This window comes from Stegostoma tigrinum, chromosome 2, assembly GCF_030684315.1.
Source record: "Stegostoma tigrinum isolate sSteTig4 chromosome 2, sSteTig4.hap1, whole genome shotgun sequence".
Lineage (NCBI taxonomy): Eukaryota > Metazoa > Chordata > Chondrichthyes > Orectolobiformes > Stegostomatidae > Stegostoma > Stegostoma tigrinum.
This window is the reverse complement of record NC_081355.1, coordinates 138501226-138516954: the sequence shown is the minus strand read 5'-3', so window position 1 is coordinate 138516954 and position 15729 is coordinate 138501226. Positions and strand designations below refer to the sequence as shown.

Sequence of the window (15729 nt, the reverse complement as noted above, 5' to 3'; positions counted from 1 at the left end):
AATTCAAACTCCACCAAATGCTGTGGTGAAAGTACTTAGAACATTACATAGGTCTCTGGATGACTAATCCAGTGACAATATCATGACATCACTGACTTACCATCTTTGTAACGTATTGAACAATTGCTGACTGTATGAAATTAGGCTGAGAACACACTGCCAAGGGAGGCTGTAGAGGCAAATACTAATGCAACAGCAGAGATAATGTGAACTGCAGATGCTGGAGAATCCACGATAACAGTGTGAAGCTGGAAGAACACAGCAGGCCAAGCAGCATCTCAGGAGCACAAAAGTTGACGTTTCGGGCCTAGACCCTTTATCACAGAGCTCTCTGATGAACGGTTTAGGCCCGAAACGTCAGCTTTTGTGCTCCTGAGATGCTGCTTGGCCTGCTGTGTTCATCCAGCTTCACACTTTGTTATCGCTAATGCAACAGCATTTGGACAGACACTACGTGCAGGCAGATGGGGTTAGTTTAGAATGGCCTTGTGATCAGCACAGATGCGATGGGCCATTCAATGCTGTGCTGTTCTACGTTATTAATTCTAAAAGGATGAGCTCCAATAGGCCAAACAGACTCTGTGACGTTTCTCAATGTTGCATGCATTAGAGGACTGAAGGAGACACTCTCCTAATTCAGTATTCCATGCTTCAAAATTTTCATGAGAGAAAATCTAGATCTGAAAAGCTGCACATACCTAGCTAATGAGACATACAATTAAAGTAACTAAAAGCAGATTAGCATGAAGACCTACAATAAAGTAGAATCAAAAAGGGTGATCGTGGCTCGCATGTGATATAAGGGGAGGTGATGGCCTAGTGGTATTATCCAAAGGTAATTAATCCAGAGATCCTGGTAATGTTCTGGGGACCTGGATTGCAGATAGTAGAATTTTAGTTCAACCAAAAAAAACTGGAATTAGGAATCTAATAGAAACACAGAAGATAAGAGCAGGAGGCGGCAATTCAGCCCTTCAAGCCTCCTCTATCATTCTTCATGATCATGGCTAATCATCCAACTCAGCAACCTAATCCTGCTTTCTCCCCAAAACCTTTGCTCCATTCACCCCAAGTGCTTTATTTAGCCACCGCTTGAATACATTCAAATGTTTTGGCATCAACTACTTCCTGTGGTAATGAATTCCACAGGCTCACCACTCTCTTGGTGAAGAAATGTCTCCTCATCTCCGTCATGAACGGTCTACTCCGAATCGTCAAACTGTGACCCCTGGTTCTGGATACAGCCACCATCGGGAACATCCTCTCTGCATCTACCCTGTCTAGTTCTGTTAGAATTTTAAGTCTCGACAAGATCGCACCCTCATTTATCTGAATGCCAGTGAAAGCAATCCTAACCTAGTTGATCGCTCCTCATTTATCAGTCCCACCATCCTGGAATGAGTTTGGTAAATCTTTGCTGCACTCCCTCGGGAGCAAGAGCATCCTTTCTCAGAGAAGGAGGCCAAAACTGTACACAATATTCCAGGTGTGGCCTCACCAAGGGCCTGTATAACAGCAGCAACACATCCCTGCTCCTGCACTCGACCTCTCGCAATGAAGCCAACATACCATTTGCCTTCTTTACCACCTGCTACACATGCGTGCTTACCTTCAGTTACAGTGCACAAGAATGCCCAGGTCCCATTTCTCACTCCCTTCCCCCAATTTACAGCCATTCAGGTAGTAATCTGCCTTCTTGTTTTTGCTTCTAAAGTGAATAACCTCATTTATCCAAATTATACTGCATTTGACATTGATTTGGGCACTTAACCAACCTGTCCAGATCATGCTGGAGGATCTCTGTCCTCGTTACAGTTCACCCTCACACCCAACTTGGTATCAACTGCAAACTTGAAGATGTTGCATTTTATTCCCTCATCCAAATTGTTAATATATATTGTAAGTACTTACTGCCTGCCAAAGGACTTATTAATTCCTCCTCTATTTCCTCTCTTCCAACCAGTTTTCTGTCTATCTCAATACTCTGCCTCCAATTCCGTGCGCTTTAATCTTACACAATAATTTCTTATGTGGGGCTTCATCAAACGCTTTCTGGAAGTCCAAGTTTGCCATATTGACTGTCTCTCCCTTGTCAACTCTACTAGTTACATCTTCATTGAATTCCAACAGATTTGTAAAGCATGATTTCCCCTTCGTAAATCCATGCTGACTTTGTCTGACACTGCCACTGCTTTCTGAATGCTCCACAATAAAGTCCTGATAATGGCTCAAGAAATTTCCCCACTATTGATGTTGAGCTTAATGATGACCATGAGTTCATTGCCAAATGAGAAAAACCCATGCGGCTCATGATTGTCCTTTAGGGAAAGAAACTGCCATCCTCACCTGGTCCAGACTATGTCTGATTCCAGACCCATAGCGATGCGGTTCATTCTTATCCGCCCTCTGGGCTATTAGGGATTGGCAAAAATGCTTGCCTGGCCAGAGATGCCCTCATCACATGAATTAATAAAGCAAAAACTGTTGATATTAGATAGTACTATTGAAATGAATGAGAGATATAATTGAAACATAGAGAGAATAAAACTTGAAACTGTAAAAAGATCTGTCTGTGCTGCTAAACTCAAAGTATTTTGTATCATAAAATCATAGAATCCCTACAATGTGAAAGCAGGATATTTGGCCCAATGAGTCCACACCTAATATCCGAAGAGCGTCCCTCCTTGACCCACCACCCCCCCACCCTATCCCCATAACGATGCATCCCATGGCTAATCCACATGGCCTGCACACCCAGGATACTTTGGTATAATTTAGTATGACCAATCTCCCTAATCTACACATTTTTGGATTGTGGAAGGAAATCCACACAGTCATGGGGAGACTGTGCAAACTCCACAAGGTTAAAGATAATTCCAAGAGGTTTTATCGATATACTAAGAGTAAAAAAGGGTGGCTGAGAGAGAATAGGTCTCATTAAAGATCAGCATGGCCACCTATGGCTGGAGCCACAGGAGACTTTTAATGAATATTTCTCCTCAGGATTTACTGAGGAGAGAATCATGGATGCTAAAGAAATAAGGAAAACAAGTGGGGATTTGTGGGCCACATACCCATTGAGGTGGACAAATTCCTCTGGGCCTGATCAAGTCCATCCTTGGGCATTGTAGGAGGCAAGGGAAGAAATTGTAGAGGTCCATGAAGGCATTTTTGTTTCATCTCTAGCGACTGGTGAAGTTTTGGAAGACTGGAAGGTAGTTAATGTTGTTCCATTGTTTAAAAATAGTAGCAAAGACAAGCCAGGGAACTACAGGCCAATAAGTCTGACACAAGTTATAGGCAAGTTATTGTAGAGGATACTGAGGGACAGGATCAACCAACATTTGGATAGGCAAGGTTTGATTAATTCAAAGTAGTCAGCATGGGTTTGTGTGCAGGAAATCATGTCTGATAAGCCTTTTAGAGTTTTTCAAAGAGGTAACCAAGAGGATGAATGAGGGTTGGGTGGGTTGGGGGGTGTGTTTCTGTGGACATTGTCTATATGGGCTTTAGTAAGGCCTTTGACAAGGTCCTGCACAGCAGCCTAGTCAATGAAAGCTAGGTCAAACAAGATCCAGGGAAAGCTGGCGAAGTGGATTCAAAATTGATTCGATGTTAAGAAGCAGAGGGTGACGGTTGAAGACTGTTTCTTGGACTGGAGGCTTATGATTAGCGGTGTGCCAGTGAGACCTTTGTTATTTGTAACTTAACTAAGTTTTCTAGACGTGAATGTAGAAGGCATGATTACTAAGTTTGCAGATGATACAAAATTAGGAGGTATCATTAATAGCATTGATATCAAAAACTACAGAGGGATCTTGATCTGATGGTGAAGTGAGCTGAGGAATGGCAAATGCAATTCAATACAGATAAATCTGAGGTGTTACATTTTGGAAAGTCAAGCCAAGGTAGGGCTTACACAATAAAATGGTAAGGTCCTGAGGAGTGTAATGGAACAGAGGGAGCTAGGAGTACGAATACATAGTTCACTGGAAGTGGTGTCACAGGTTGACAGGGTGGTGAAGAAGGCATTAAGCACGGTGGCCTTCATTGGTTGAGGCACTGAGTATAGGAGTTGGGATGTTATGTTACAGTTGTATGATTCATTGGTGAGGCCAAACCTGGAGTATTGTGTCCAATTTTGGTCACTCTGTTATAGGAAAGGTATAGTTAAACTGGACAGTGTGCAAAAAAGTTTTACAAGGATGTTGCCATGACTAGTAGGCCTGAGTTATAGGGAAGTGGTTGGCCAAGATAGGACTTTATTGCTTGGAACATAGGAGAATGAAGGATGACCTTATTAAGGTGAATAAAAAAGTCAAGAGGAGCATAGGTAGGATGAATGCATTTAGTCTTTTATCCAGGATGGGGAATTGAAAAGTCAAGGGCATAGGTTTAAGGTGAGAGGGAATAGATTTCAGGACCTGAGGGGTAACTTATTCATACAGAGTGGTGCACATATGGAATGGACGGCCAGAGAAAGTGTTTGAGGCAGATAAAATAGCAACATTGAAAAAATATTTGGATAGGTACATGGATGAGAAGGGTTGAGGGATACGGACCAAATGTGTGAAATTGGAACTAGCTAAGTGGACACCGTGGTCAGCATGGACCAGTTTGGGTCGAAGGGCCTGTTTCCATGCTCTATTACTTCACTACTCCACAACTTCCATGATGCTGGAATCAAACCTGGATCCCTGGCGCTGTGAAGTAGTGCTGCTAACCACTGAGCTACCATTCCACTTCATTCATTGCAGCACGGCTCAAAAGGAAAATGTCCTGTCAGCATCCGGGCCAGCATTAGTTTATTGGTCAATGTTCAAAAGATTCACCTTATTATTGCTTGTGGTATTTTACTGAGCATTTACAATTGACAGTCCTATTTTCAAACTTAACTGTCATTTTAAAGAAAATCTATTTAAAATCAGCGCTTTGATATGTGGCAAGAAACATTGTGAATTAAGTGTGGCAAGTAAATGTCAGCAGGGACTGACTGGGCCAAATATCTGAATCTGTGATGTAACATTTTTGCATTTCAGTTTTAAGAAAGCAACTTGAAGTTGTAAATGTTTAGCTTATCATCAGTTACAAAAATACAAGTGCTAGATGCAGATTTTTACTGGAGAACTAAATGATTCAACATGATTAGATGCTACATTTTCAAAAGAGAAATAGGGCGTCAGCAGCTTTACAAACATATATTATTAACCATGGGTAAAGCACCCAAACTTAGGATCTGATTCTACTTTATAAGACCTTGCACAGCTAAGATACTATGTTAAGGACAAATCCACTGATAAAATAATTAGTTAACATCATGTTATATCACAGCAGCCGACATTCTAGTTTGTTCAGTCTTATCTAGTTACTTCACTCTCTCACATACACACTATATATTTTAACGTTCTTTTCTGCATTATTTTGATAGTCCCATTTTAGTACAACTTTTGAACTTTACTTCAACCACAGTTTATGGCACAGAGTTTTAAATTCTGACCGTTGCATACGCAAATACATGATTAGACATAACCTTTCAAATATTTTTGATCATCTTTTAAATTTGTGCTACATTATTTTTGGCTCACTAACCAGTCAAAAAACCTGTTACTAACATCACAATAGAGGGATGTGTTTTCTCAATCATTGTGTATAACACAAGAATTATATTGTCTGCATATAAAAAGGCAGTAGGCTGCAATTAAGGATATATATCACTAGGTTAGATTTGATTTGATTCGATTCCCTACAGTGAGGGAACAGGCCCTTCGGCCCAACAAGACCATAGCACTGCTTGGAGCATCCCACCCAGACCCATCCCCATCCCCCTATAACCCACACACCCCTGAACACTACCGGCAATTTAGCACGGCCGCACCAGCTAGCCTGCGCATCCTTGGACTGTGGGAGGAAACCAGAGCACCCAGAGGAAACCCATGCAAACACGGGGAGAATGTGCAAACTCCACACAGACAATTACCCGAGGCTGGAATTGAACCCGGGTCCCTGGTGCTGTGAGGCTGCAGCGCTAACCACTGAGCCATCGTGCCGTCCCACTAACAGGAGAATTTCCAGTTTCTTTCTCCTAACATCAAGTCCAACATCAACAGTTCTGGAGTTGATAAAGATACTCACAGGCCTGCGGAGAAAGAAGAGTGATAGTGCTCCAACCAATGGCATGTCACCAATCAAGGGTTCAAGAATCACGCGAATTATACCATTCAGCTGCAAAAATAATAAAAAGGTCCACATGATTTCAGAAAAAAAAATCCTCTACAGCTGAACTGTGCTCAAAACACACCTCAGGTCCCAAACTTCTCAAATGTAATTAGGTTCCCCACAGTGTGGAAACAGGGCCTTTGGCCCAACAAGTCCATACAGCCCCTTGGAGCATCCTGCCCAGACCCATCCCCCCTGTAACCCACACACCCCTGAACACTACAGGCAATTTAGAATGGCTGATCCAACTAGCCTGCACAACTTTGGATTGTGGGAGGAAACTGGAGCACCCAGAGAAAACCCACACAGACACGGGGAGAATGTGCAAACTCCACACAGACAGTTACCCGAGGCTGGAATCGAACCCGGGTCCCCGGCACTGTGAGGCTGCAGTGCTAACCACTGAGCCACCGTGCCGCCCATTTGGGCAGCTGGTTAGCTCAGCTGATTACAGCATGGTGTTAATAACACCAAGGTCATGAGTTCAACCCCTGTACGGGCCAACTGTAGTTTTGGGGTGGCACGGTGGCTCATGCTGGAATCTGAGATAAGAAGGTGTGGAGCTGGAGGAACAGCAGGCCAGGCAGCATCAGACGAGCAGGAAAGCTGACCTTTCGGATCTGGTCCCTTCTTCGGAAATAGGGGAGGGGAAGGAGGCTCTGAAATAAATAGAGAGGGGGCGCAGTAATATAAAAGGTGGATAGTGGAGCAGATGGGTGGGAGAGAAGATGGACAGGTCAATGAGGTGGGGGTGAAGCTAGTAAAGGTGAGTGTAGGTAAGAAGTTGGGATGGGGGTTCGTCAGTGAGGTGGGAGGAGTGGACAGAAGTCAGACAGATCAAGGAGGCGGGGATGAGGTTGTGGGTGGTCAAGTCCACACTGAGATCATTGGGTTGTAGGGTTCCATAGGAGGTGCCGTTCCTCCAGTTTCCAAGTGGCATCGTTGTGACACAGGAGGCAGCCCAGGATGGGCATGTCAATCAAGGAGTGGGATGGAGAGTTGAATGGTTCTCGACTGGGAGGTGTTGTCGTTTGTCACGAACTGAACGTAGGTGGTCCAACAAGCGGTCTCCGAGCCTCCGCTTGGTCTCCCCGATGTGGAGGAGACCACGTCAGGAACAGCGGATACAATAGATCACGTTAGCAGATGTGCGGGTAAACATCTGTTTTGCTGAAGATTTTTTTGGGGCCTGGGATGGAGGTGATGGCGGAGGTGTAGGGGCAGGTGTAGCACCTCTTGTGGTTGCAGGGAAAGGTGATGGGGGGTGGTGAGGCTAGTGGGGAGTGTGGAGTGGATGAGGGAGTCGTGGAGAGAGCAGTCCCCCTGGAAAGCAGATAAGGGTGGGGGGAGAATATATTCTCCAATAGTCGGACCAGATTGCAGGTGGCAGAAAATGATGCATTGAATCCAGAGGTTAATGGGATGATACGTCAGGACAAGGGAATTCTGTCTTTGTTTTTATTATGGGGAGGTGGTGTGAGGGCTGAGGTACAGGAAACGCAAGAGATGCAGTCGAGGGCTTTTTTGACCACGGTTTTTTTTGTTGAGGGGGCATTGCATACATGCTCTGATTCCTAAAAGTTGATCTAGAAAAAAAAACATGAAATCATTGTCCTTGCAGTTAAAGCGATTACCTTTCAATTCAACATATTACATGACACCAGTTGAGAGCAGTTAATTTCTATTTCACAAGCACCACTGAAGGTATGTGTACATCAAAGGAAGTGCAGAGAATCATCTAAAGAGTTCTAGCATTTAAGGCACCTACCTGTATACTTTTCACACCAGCTCTGCAGAAGTACCTCTTAATCTCAAGGTCAATCTCACAGTTTCCGACGTAGCTGGGAAGATGAAAAGAAATATCATGTAAACAACACACCAAGCAATGTTAATCAGTCATTAATCTAGGCTTTTGCGGCAAGCACCAGGATGTAAAAACGAAAAGAAAGCTCAGAAGGCATCCATCAGCAACAAGTTCTTGCAGCAATGAGATAATGTTAGCATAATTAGCACAGAAACAAGTGATTTCACAGTTCCTTTTGAATGTTCAATATTCGATGAATGTGAGCAACCTATCAGATCTCTAGCATCTTTATGTTTATGGCATGAAACAAAATAGTGAGCATATTAGTAACTATTACTTTAATACCATTAAAATAAAAAACTTTGTTCAAAGATCATTAAGCTGAAATGTTAACTCAGCTTCTCTGTCTGTAGATGCTGCCTACCCAAGATTTTGAGAATTCTTGATAATAAAATGTGAGGCTGGATGAACACAGCAGGCCCAGCGGCATCTCAGGAGCACAAAAGCTGACGTTTCGGGCCTAGACCCTTCATCAGAGAGGGGCATGGGGTGAGGGTTCTGGAATAAATAGGGAGAGGGGGGGAGGCAGACCGAAGATGGAGAGAAAAGAAGGTAGGTGGAGAGGAGAGTATAGGTGGGAGGTAGGGAGGGGATAGGTCAGTCCAGGGAAGACGGACAGGTCAAGGAGGTGGGATGAGGTTAGTAGGTAGGAGATGGAGGTGCGGCTTGGGGTGGGAGGGAGGAAGGGATGGGTGAGAGGAAGAACAGGTTAGGGTTTTGGGATGCAGTGGGTGGAGGGGAAGAGCTGGGCTGGTTGTGTGGTGCAGTGGGGTGGGGTGGGGGGGGGGGGGGGGGGGGGGGGCGGAAGGGACGAACTGGGCCGGTTTTGGGATGCGGTGGGGGAAGGGGAGATTTGCATCCCAAAACCAGTCCAGCCTGTCTCTGCCTCCCTAACCTGTTCTTCCTCTCACCCATCCCTTCCTCCCACCCCAAGCCGCACCTCCATTTCCTACCTACTAACCTCATCCCACCTCCTTGACCTGTCCGTCTTCCCTGGACTGACCTACCCCCTCCCTACCTCCCCACCTATACTCTCCCCTCCACCTATCTTCTTTTCTCTCCATCTTCGGTCCACCTCCCCCTCTCTCCCTATTTATTCCAGAGCCCTCACCCCATCCCCCTCTCAGATGAAGGGTCTAGGCCCGAAACGTCAGCTTTTGTGCTCCTGAGATGCTGCTGGGCCTGCTGTGTTCATCCAGCCTCACATTTTATTATCTTGGATTCTCCAGCATCTGCAGTTCCCATTATCACTGATTTTGAGAATTCTTTATTTGAATTTGAAGGCTATATCACTCTACTCAAACCCTACTGCAGAAGAATACTACCTATTGAACTACAGCACCTGTCCTACTTGACAGTCATCCAGAAATAAGAACACATATATGCCATGGCCACATGACTGACAAAAATAAACTGAAGTTGCAGTGGCAAAATTTATTTGCAGCTTTAATTGAGAAAATATTCTGCTCACCTTGCCTACTGACTATGCATGAAAATCAAGATAAATTACTACTTGAAGAAATAACAAAGACAAAGCAGGCGTTCACCTCTTGACCACAATATCATCAAATATCAGATTCTTCACAAGTGAGCCTACGAACCAGATTCTCAGCCATCCACAATGACAAGCTACTATGATGTGAGTGACAATATCAGTTGTAAAACTGCAAAGTTACAGCAGAAATATATGTAACAATTTTCTGAAGGAGGGTCGAGGCAGAAACATCAGCTTTCCTGCTCCAATGATGCTGCTTGGCCTGCTGTGTTCATCCAGCTCTACACCTTGTTATCTCGGATTCTCCAGCACCTGCAGTTCCTACTATCTCTAAAACAATTCATAGCAGGTTTGGCCTTGGTGACACGTGCAGGGTCACCATCTGAACAAAATACTATTTTCCATCCTAGTTTCCTTTATTATTTGATTCACATGTACCACTAGCAAACAAAATTGATCTCAAATTTCACACATACAAGCTTAAAAAAGGTTATTTGAATAACGGCTCAGAAATCAGTGAGCAGTGCATATTACACAAATTGTGTTCAAGACAATAACTCATTGTCATGATGAAGGGATGTATTTAATCCTGCCATGTGACACACCAGCAATTTTTTTCCAGGCACAAAATAGAAGCAAGCAACAGGAACTCTAATGAAGACTGGTCAACTGTTTATTTTACTGATCATTAATAATATGACCCATTAAACAGAAGCACATAAATGCATGCCCTTGCATCTCAGCTAAAATGCAAACTATAGTTGTGATGGAATTAAAAACATGGAGGAGGTTCGGATACATGACAGATGTTGAAACGTCACTCTACTGAGGCAGAAACATTTTCCAGAATACTTAATCTAACTGAATATTTGAAATATAAAACCCACACAGGCTCTAATGAAACGTCAAATTAAATATCTAATTTCATACAAAATTCAACCTCATTAGTTCCATTAGTTTGGAAAGGAACATTGCTAGATTCAGTTATTAACAATATATATTAATGACTTGGATAAGAAAGTAAATGTACTACAGCCAAGTTTTCAGAAAACTCAAAAATAGGTGGAAAAACAAGCAGTAAGAATGACAGTCTGCAGATGTAGATGGGTTTAAATAAGCAGGCAAAAAGAAGGCCGGTGGAATGTAACATGGGAAAACACAAGGTTATGCACTTTAAGAGGAAGAATAGAGGAGTTCAATATTAGTTCAACGGAGAAAAAGTGCAGAGAGCTACAGAACAAAAAGGGATTTTGGCATCCCCCATCCATGACTCAAAAAAAAGCTAGTGGGTAATAAGATAGGCAAATGGAATGGCCACCTTTATTTAAAAGGGGACGGAGTATATATCCAGGCAGGTGCTGCTAAAACTAAACAAAGGGGTGGCACAGTTCTACCCCACAGTGCCAGGGACCCAAGCCTTGAGTCACTGTCTGTGGAGTTTGCACGCTCTCCCAGTGTCCATGCGGGTTTCCTCTGGGTGCTCTGCTTTCCTCCCACAGTCCAAAGATGTGCAGGTTAGGTGGTTTGACCATGCTTAAAAATAAATTGCCCTCTGGTTGTCCAGAGATGTGCAAATTAGGTATGTTAGCCATGGTAAAAACATGGCATGGATGGGATACCTATCAGAGGGTCAGTGCAGACTCAATACAGGATTCTTTGATAGAAGGAACTAGTTAGCCTACAAAAAGCATACTGTCAATTTTTTAGGTTCTTTATTCATGGAGACTGTACAGAGAAAGTTTGGTAGGCTGAACCAGACATGGTGGGATTGTCTTATGTGGAGTGTTTCAGTAAGTTGGGCTTGTACGCACGGAATTTGAGAGAATGAGAGGCCACCTTTGAGACATTCAAGATCCTTAGGGACATTGACAGGCTAGATCCTGAGTAGTAGTTTCCTCTTGTGGGAAAATCAAGGACCAGAGGGCATAATTTCAGAACAAGTCTCACATTTAAGACAGAGATGAGGAGGAATTTCTTTTCTCAAGGCTAGTGAATTTGTGGATTCATTATTGTAAAGGAGTATCAAGACTGGTTCATTAAGTATTTTCAAGGCTGAGATTCACAGTGAGTGAATCAAGGGTATTGGAAATAAGACTGGAAAATGGATTTAAGTACCATCAGACCAGCAATGATCTCATTGAATTGCACAGCTGACTTGACAGACTTGTAGGCCATTCAGCCAATGTCTTACAGTCTCTGGGAAATTAAGAGAGACAAAGACCTGATGCGAAAATTGGATCAACATAAAATTACCAATAGATAAATGAGAATCAAAAGTTTGGTTACTGGATGAAGTGTGGAAATAGGTTCAACACAGTAAACCTGGAACAAAGCCAAAAACCAATTGCTTAATACCTAAAATTAAACAGAAAATGCCTGAAACACTCCACTTGTCTGGCAGCAATTGTCAAAAGAGAAAGTGAGTCAGTTCTAAGGCCACAAGACCACAAATGCACAATTATGCTCCTAATCACAGCAGGCCTTTTTTTAAAAAAACTAAAACAATGTTGCAAGAATATTTACACAGAACTTTTCTTTTCAGGTTAGTGGAACACTCAGTCACATAATAGCAGGAGGGAATGAGCAATCCAGAAGCCTGAACAAATAAGTCACCTGTATGAACTCAAACAAATTGCAAAACTATGTTCCATTTTAAAAAATGATTTGCAAATCAAAAGTCAATATCTGCAAAAGTAATTAGAAATCTCCAAGTTGTTATATAATTCCAATTGGAATGCTGCTGCCATTGCTCAAAACAAAGTCATCCACAATCAGCCTTTTTCCCCCCTTTATTCATTCACGGGATGAGGGCGTGACTGACTAGGCAGCATTTATTGCCCATCCCTACCTGCCGGTTATGAGTCAACCACATTGCTGTGGGTGCAGAGTCATGAGGGCCAGATCAGATAAGGATGGCAGTTTCCTTCTCTAAAGGACATTAGTGATCCAGATGGGTTTTTCCAACAATCAACAATGGATTCATGGTCATCATCAGACTCTTAATTCCAGTTATTTATTGAATTCAAATTCCACTATCTGCCATGGCACGATTCAAACCCAGGTCCCCAGAACATTACCGGGTCTCTGGATTAACAGGCCATTGCTTCCCTGCCTGGCATATACAAGTCTGATATCCTTCTGAAGACACAGAGCAAGCCAGTCAATTATTTCAGACTGTTACCGAGAACGAACAGCAATATAGAAGCATGTTTACTGAACAGATTGCAGCAGCTAAAGTTTGCTGTTTTTACAGGGATGCTCAACCCAAAAAAGAAAGAAAAGCAAATCACTTGTCAGGAAGCAACTTCTGAATATAGATTTTGCTCAGGTGAAATGTGCTGGCTAGAACCATAACAGAGAACAGTAAGAGAATTACAACCAAGTACAACAGTTCCAATACTTGGAACAGTAGCAGAGCACGCGTGGCTCAGTGGTTAGAACTGCAGCCTCACAGCGCCAGGGACCCAGGCTCGATTCCAGCCTCGGGCAACTGTCAGTGTGGAGTTTGCACGTTCTCCCCGTGTCTGCGTGGGTTTCCTCCAGGTGCTCCGGTTTCCTCCCACAGCTCAAAGATGTGCAGGCTAGTTGGAACAGCCATGCTAAATTGCCGATAGTGTTCAAGGGTGTGTGGGTTATAGGCGGATGGGTCTGTGTGGGATGCTTCAAGGGGCGGTGTGGACTTGTTGGGCCGAAAGGCTTGTTTCCACACTGTAGGGAATGTAATCTAATGAAAAACACTAGTTGGATTGGATAGAGCCAAGACATCAAGGACAAAACAGAAGGACCAAAAAAAAGTGACCACTAATCACCTGCTTAATTCATGCATCTGACGGACCGCTTCAAAATATTAACTATTTGACATTACTGTACTATCTTCAATATCCAACCCAGTATCAGAACATGATAGGAGGCCTTCAGGAAAGGGTGAATAGAATCAGATTCAATGATCCCCACCTCTCTTTCCAACGATTTTCTTCAATGTAGGATAAAAGTGCAAGGGCTTTGCTGGCTCCATGGTAAGATGAACATGAAAATTTGCCCATAGTTGGATGGAATCAGACCTGATCTATAGGAAGATGAGGCTTACAACCTCTCAGAGGAGTCCAGAACCACTGGTAAGCCCTAGTTCTGATCTAGGATCAAAAAGAGCTCAGCTGTTCAATATTACCTTTGAAATACATGGTTTTCCTACTTTCTCAAAAAGTTTTAATTAACTACAGCCATCTGGAAAAACATGTCCAGTCAACTATTCTCACTGCTTTGGTTGACGCAGTCGACACATTTGGCTTGCGTATGAGATGACAAGAACTGCTTGATTGACAGCTTTATTTTTTTCATTAACGTAACTCTCTTTGAAGAGATTTTTTTTTAAATGCCTGTATCTTTCTTATGAGAACAAGATGTGTGACATGAGTTATAGTTTCTTTTTAAAATCATCAATGGCATGAATGGCTCAGATTGATCTTTCAGAGTTGCAAGTGGATCAGTTTATTTTCGACAGTAGATTGCAACAGTATTAAAAAGACTTGCCAATGGCACATTTGCCACGTGCATTATAGTTATAAGGATTGTTGGTTTGGGGCACACTTAGTGGCACTGGAAGTAGCATAGGCAAATGAGATATGCAAAGAAGGGAACATGCAAGATAATGGGGTGGAAGTTTCCTTTGATTATGTTGAGTGCTATCTCAAGGTAGCAGGAAGTGCAGATGGAGTCAATTGAAGGTTGATTTTCGTGATGGGCTGGGCTGTATTCACTATTCTCCATAATTTCTTGCGGTCTTGAGCAGAGCAGTTGCCATACCAAGCTGAAAGATTTAAAAAGGGACCAGAGGGCAACTTCTTCCAGACATAAGATGGTGCATGTATGAAATGAGCTGCCAGGCAAAGTGGTAGAAGTGAGTACCATTACAGCATTTAAAAGACGTTTTGACAGGTACATAGCTAGGAAAGGTTTAAAAGGAATATAGGCCATACACAGGCAAATGGGACTAGCTCAGTTTAGGAAACCTGGTCAACATGGACAAGTTAGGTTGAAGGGCCTGCTTCCACGCTGTATGACTCCATGCTTTTTAAGTTCAACAGTGTTTTTACTTTCTTCAGTTTGCCAGAGATGGTGGTGTCGTCAAAATGTTCAGCTTATATTTCCTGTTTTGGAAGATGGATCAACCGAGGAAGGAAGCCTGGTATTCCTAAAGTTATTACTGTCAATAAGGAATCAAATCCTTCAAGGAGGAAAGAAAATCATGGTAAAATATGATTTAATAATTAGTACTTTCAAAGTTAAACCTCCAAACAGGTCCAAATCAGAATGACTGTTCTATTCCAGAACTAGCACACTAAGGATATAATCAGATAACTTAACTATCAATTGAAAGGGGTTTCATGGAAATTACCTGATTTGAAGGTCCAAAATAATTTGCCTGCTATCTATGTTTTCCGTGTACGTTTTAACCCCATCAATCCGCAGAGGCTGAAAACAGAATAACAAAGAGCCAACAGTTAACATTCTGGAAAACCCTCCCGAGCAGCTCATGGTCTCAAATTTTACAAATAACTTCTCACAAAGTGGAAACTAAATCCATACTTTTTTTGCTCCCAGTGTAACTTGTATAAATAAAAATATGCTGGTGTTCTTAGATAGGTGAGAATGGCCGATGCTGGAGTCAGAGATAACAGTGTGGAGCTGGAGGAGCACAGCAGGCCAGGCAGCAGAGGAACAGGAAAGTTGACGTTTTGGGTTGGGACCCTTCTTCTGAAATGTTTTGGGGAGTAGGTCAGTCCCAAGCAAGCTGAAGTGGGAAATGAGGTGATATCCAGAAGTATAGTTGAAGCAATAGCTTTTCATGAGTTACGGAGGTGGGGTGTCAGGGGAGGGGGTAGATGAACGTACTGTAAGTAGACATGTTGAGATTGAAAAGACGAAGATTGGGTAAGTGATGTAATATATGAGGTAAAAAGTGTGGTAGTAGATGTAAGCTGAACTACGTGAGAGCAGTACCACCAAGGTTAAACATTGGAAAAGCAAGGTGTGATCAGCTCTATCAAAGACAAGCTGCGACCAGATTAGACATGCATCATATATTTAAGATACACCAACTTCATTTATTTTGGGGCTTTAAATATATCCAAACATTCTAAGGTTTTTGTAAGGA

The 15729-nt window shown here is 42.8% G+C and overlaps 1 protein-coding gene across 4 annotated transcripts in view; it reads right to left on the bottom strand.

Moving 5' to 3' along the window:
- esyt2b (extended synaptotagmin-like protein 2b) overlaps positions 1-15729 on the bottom strand; it is a 228004-nt gene that overhangs the window by 118320 nt on the left and 93955 nt on the right. For all 4 annotated transcript variants that reach the window (XM_048555387.2, XM_048555396.2, XM_048555406.2 and 1 more), the window contains exons 4-6: positions 14971-15047; positions 7985-8057; positions 6133-6222 (exon numbers count right to left, since the gene is read on the bottom strand). In XM_048555387.2, the coding sequence (XP_048411344.1) occupies positions 6133-6222; positions 7985-8057; positions 14971-15047 (240 nt within the window). The remainder of the gene's footprint in view (positions 1-6132; positions 6223-7984; positions 8058-14970; positions 15048-15729) is intronic.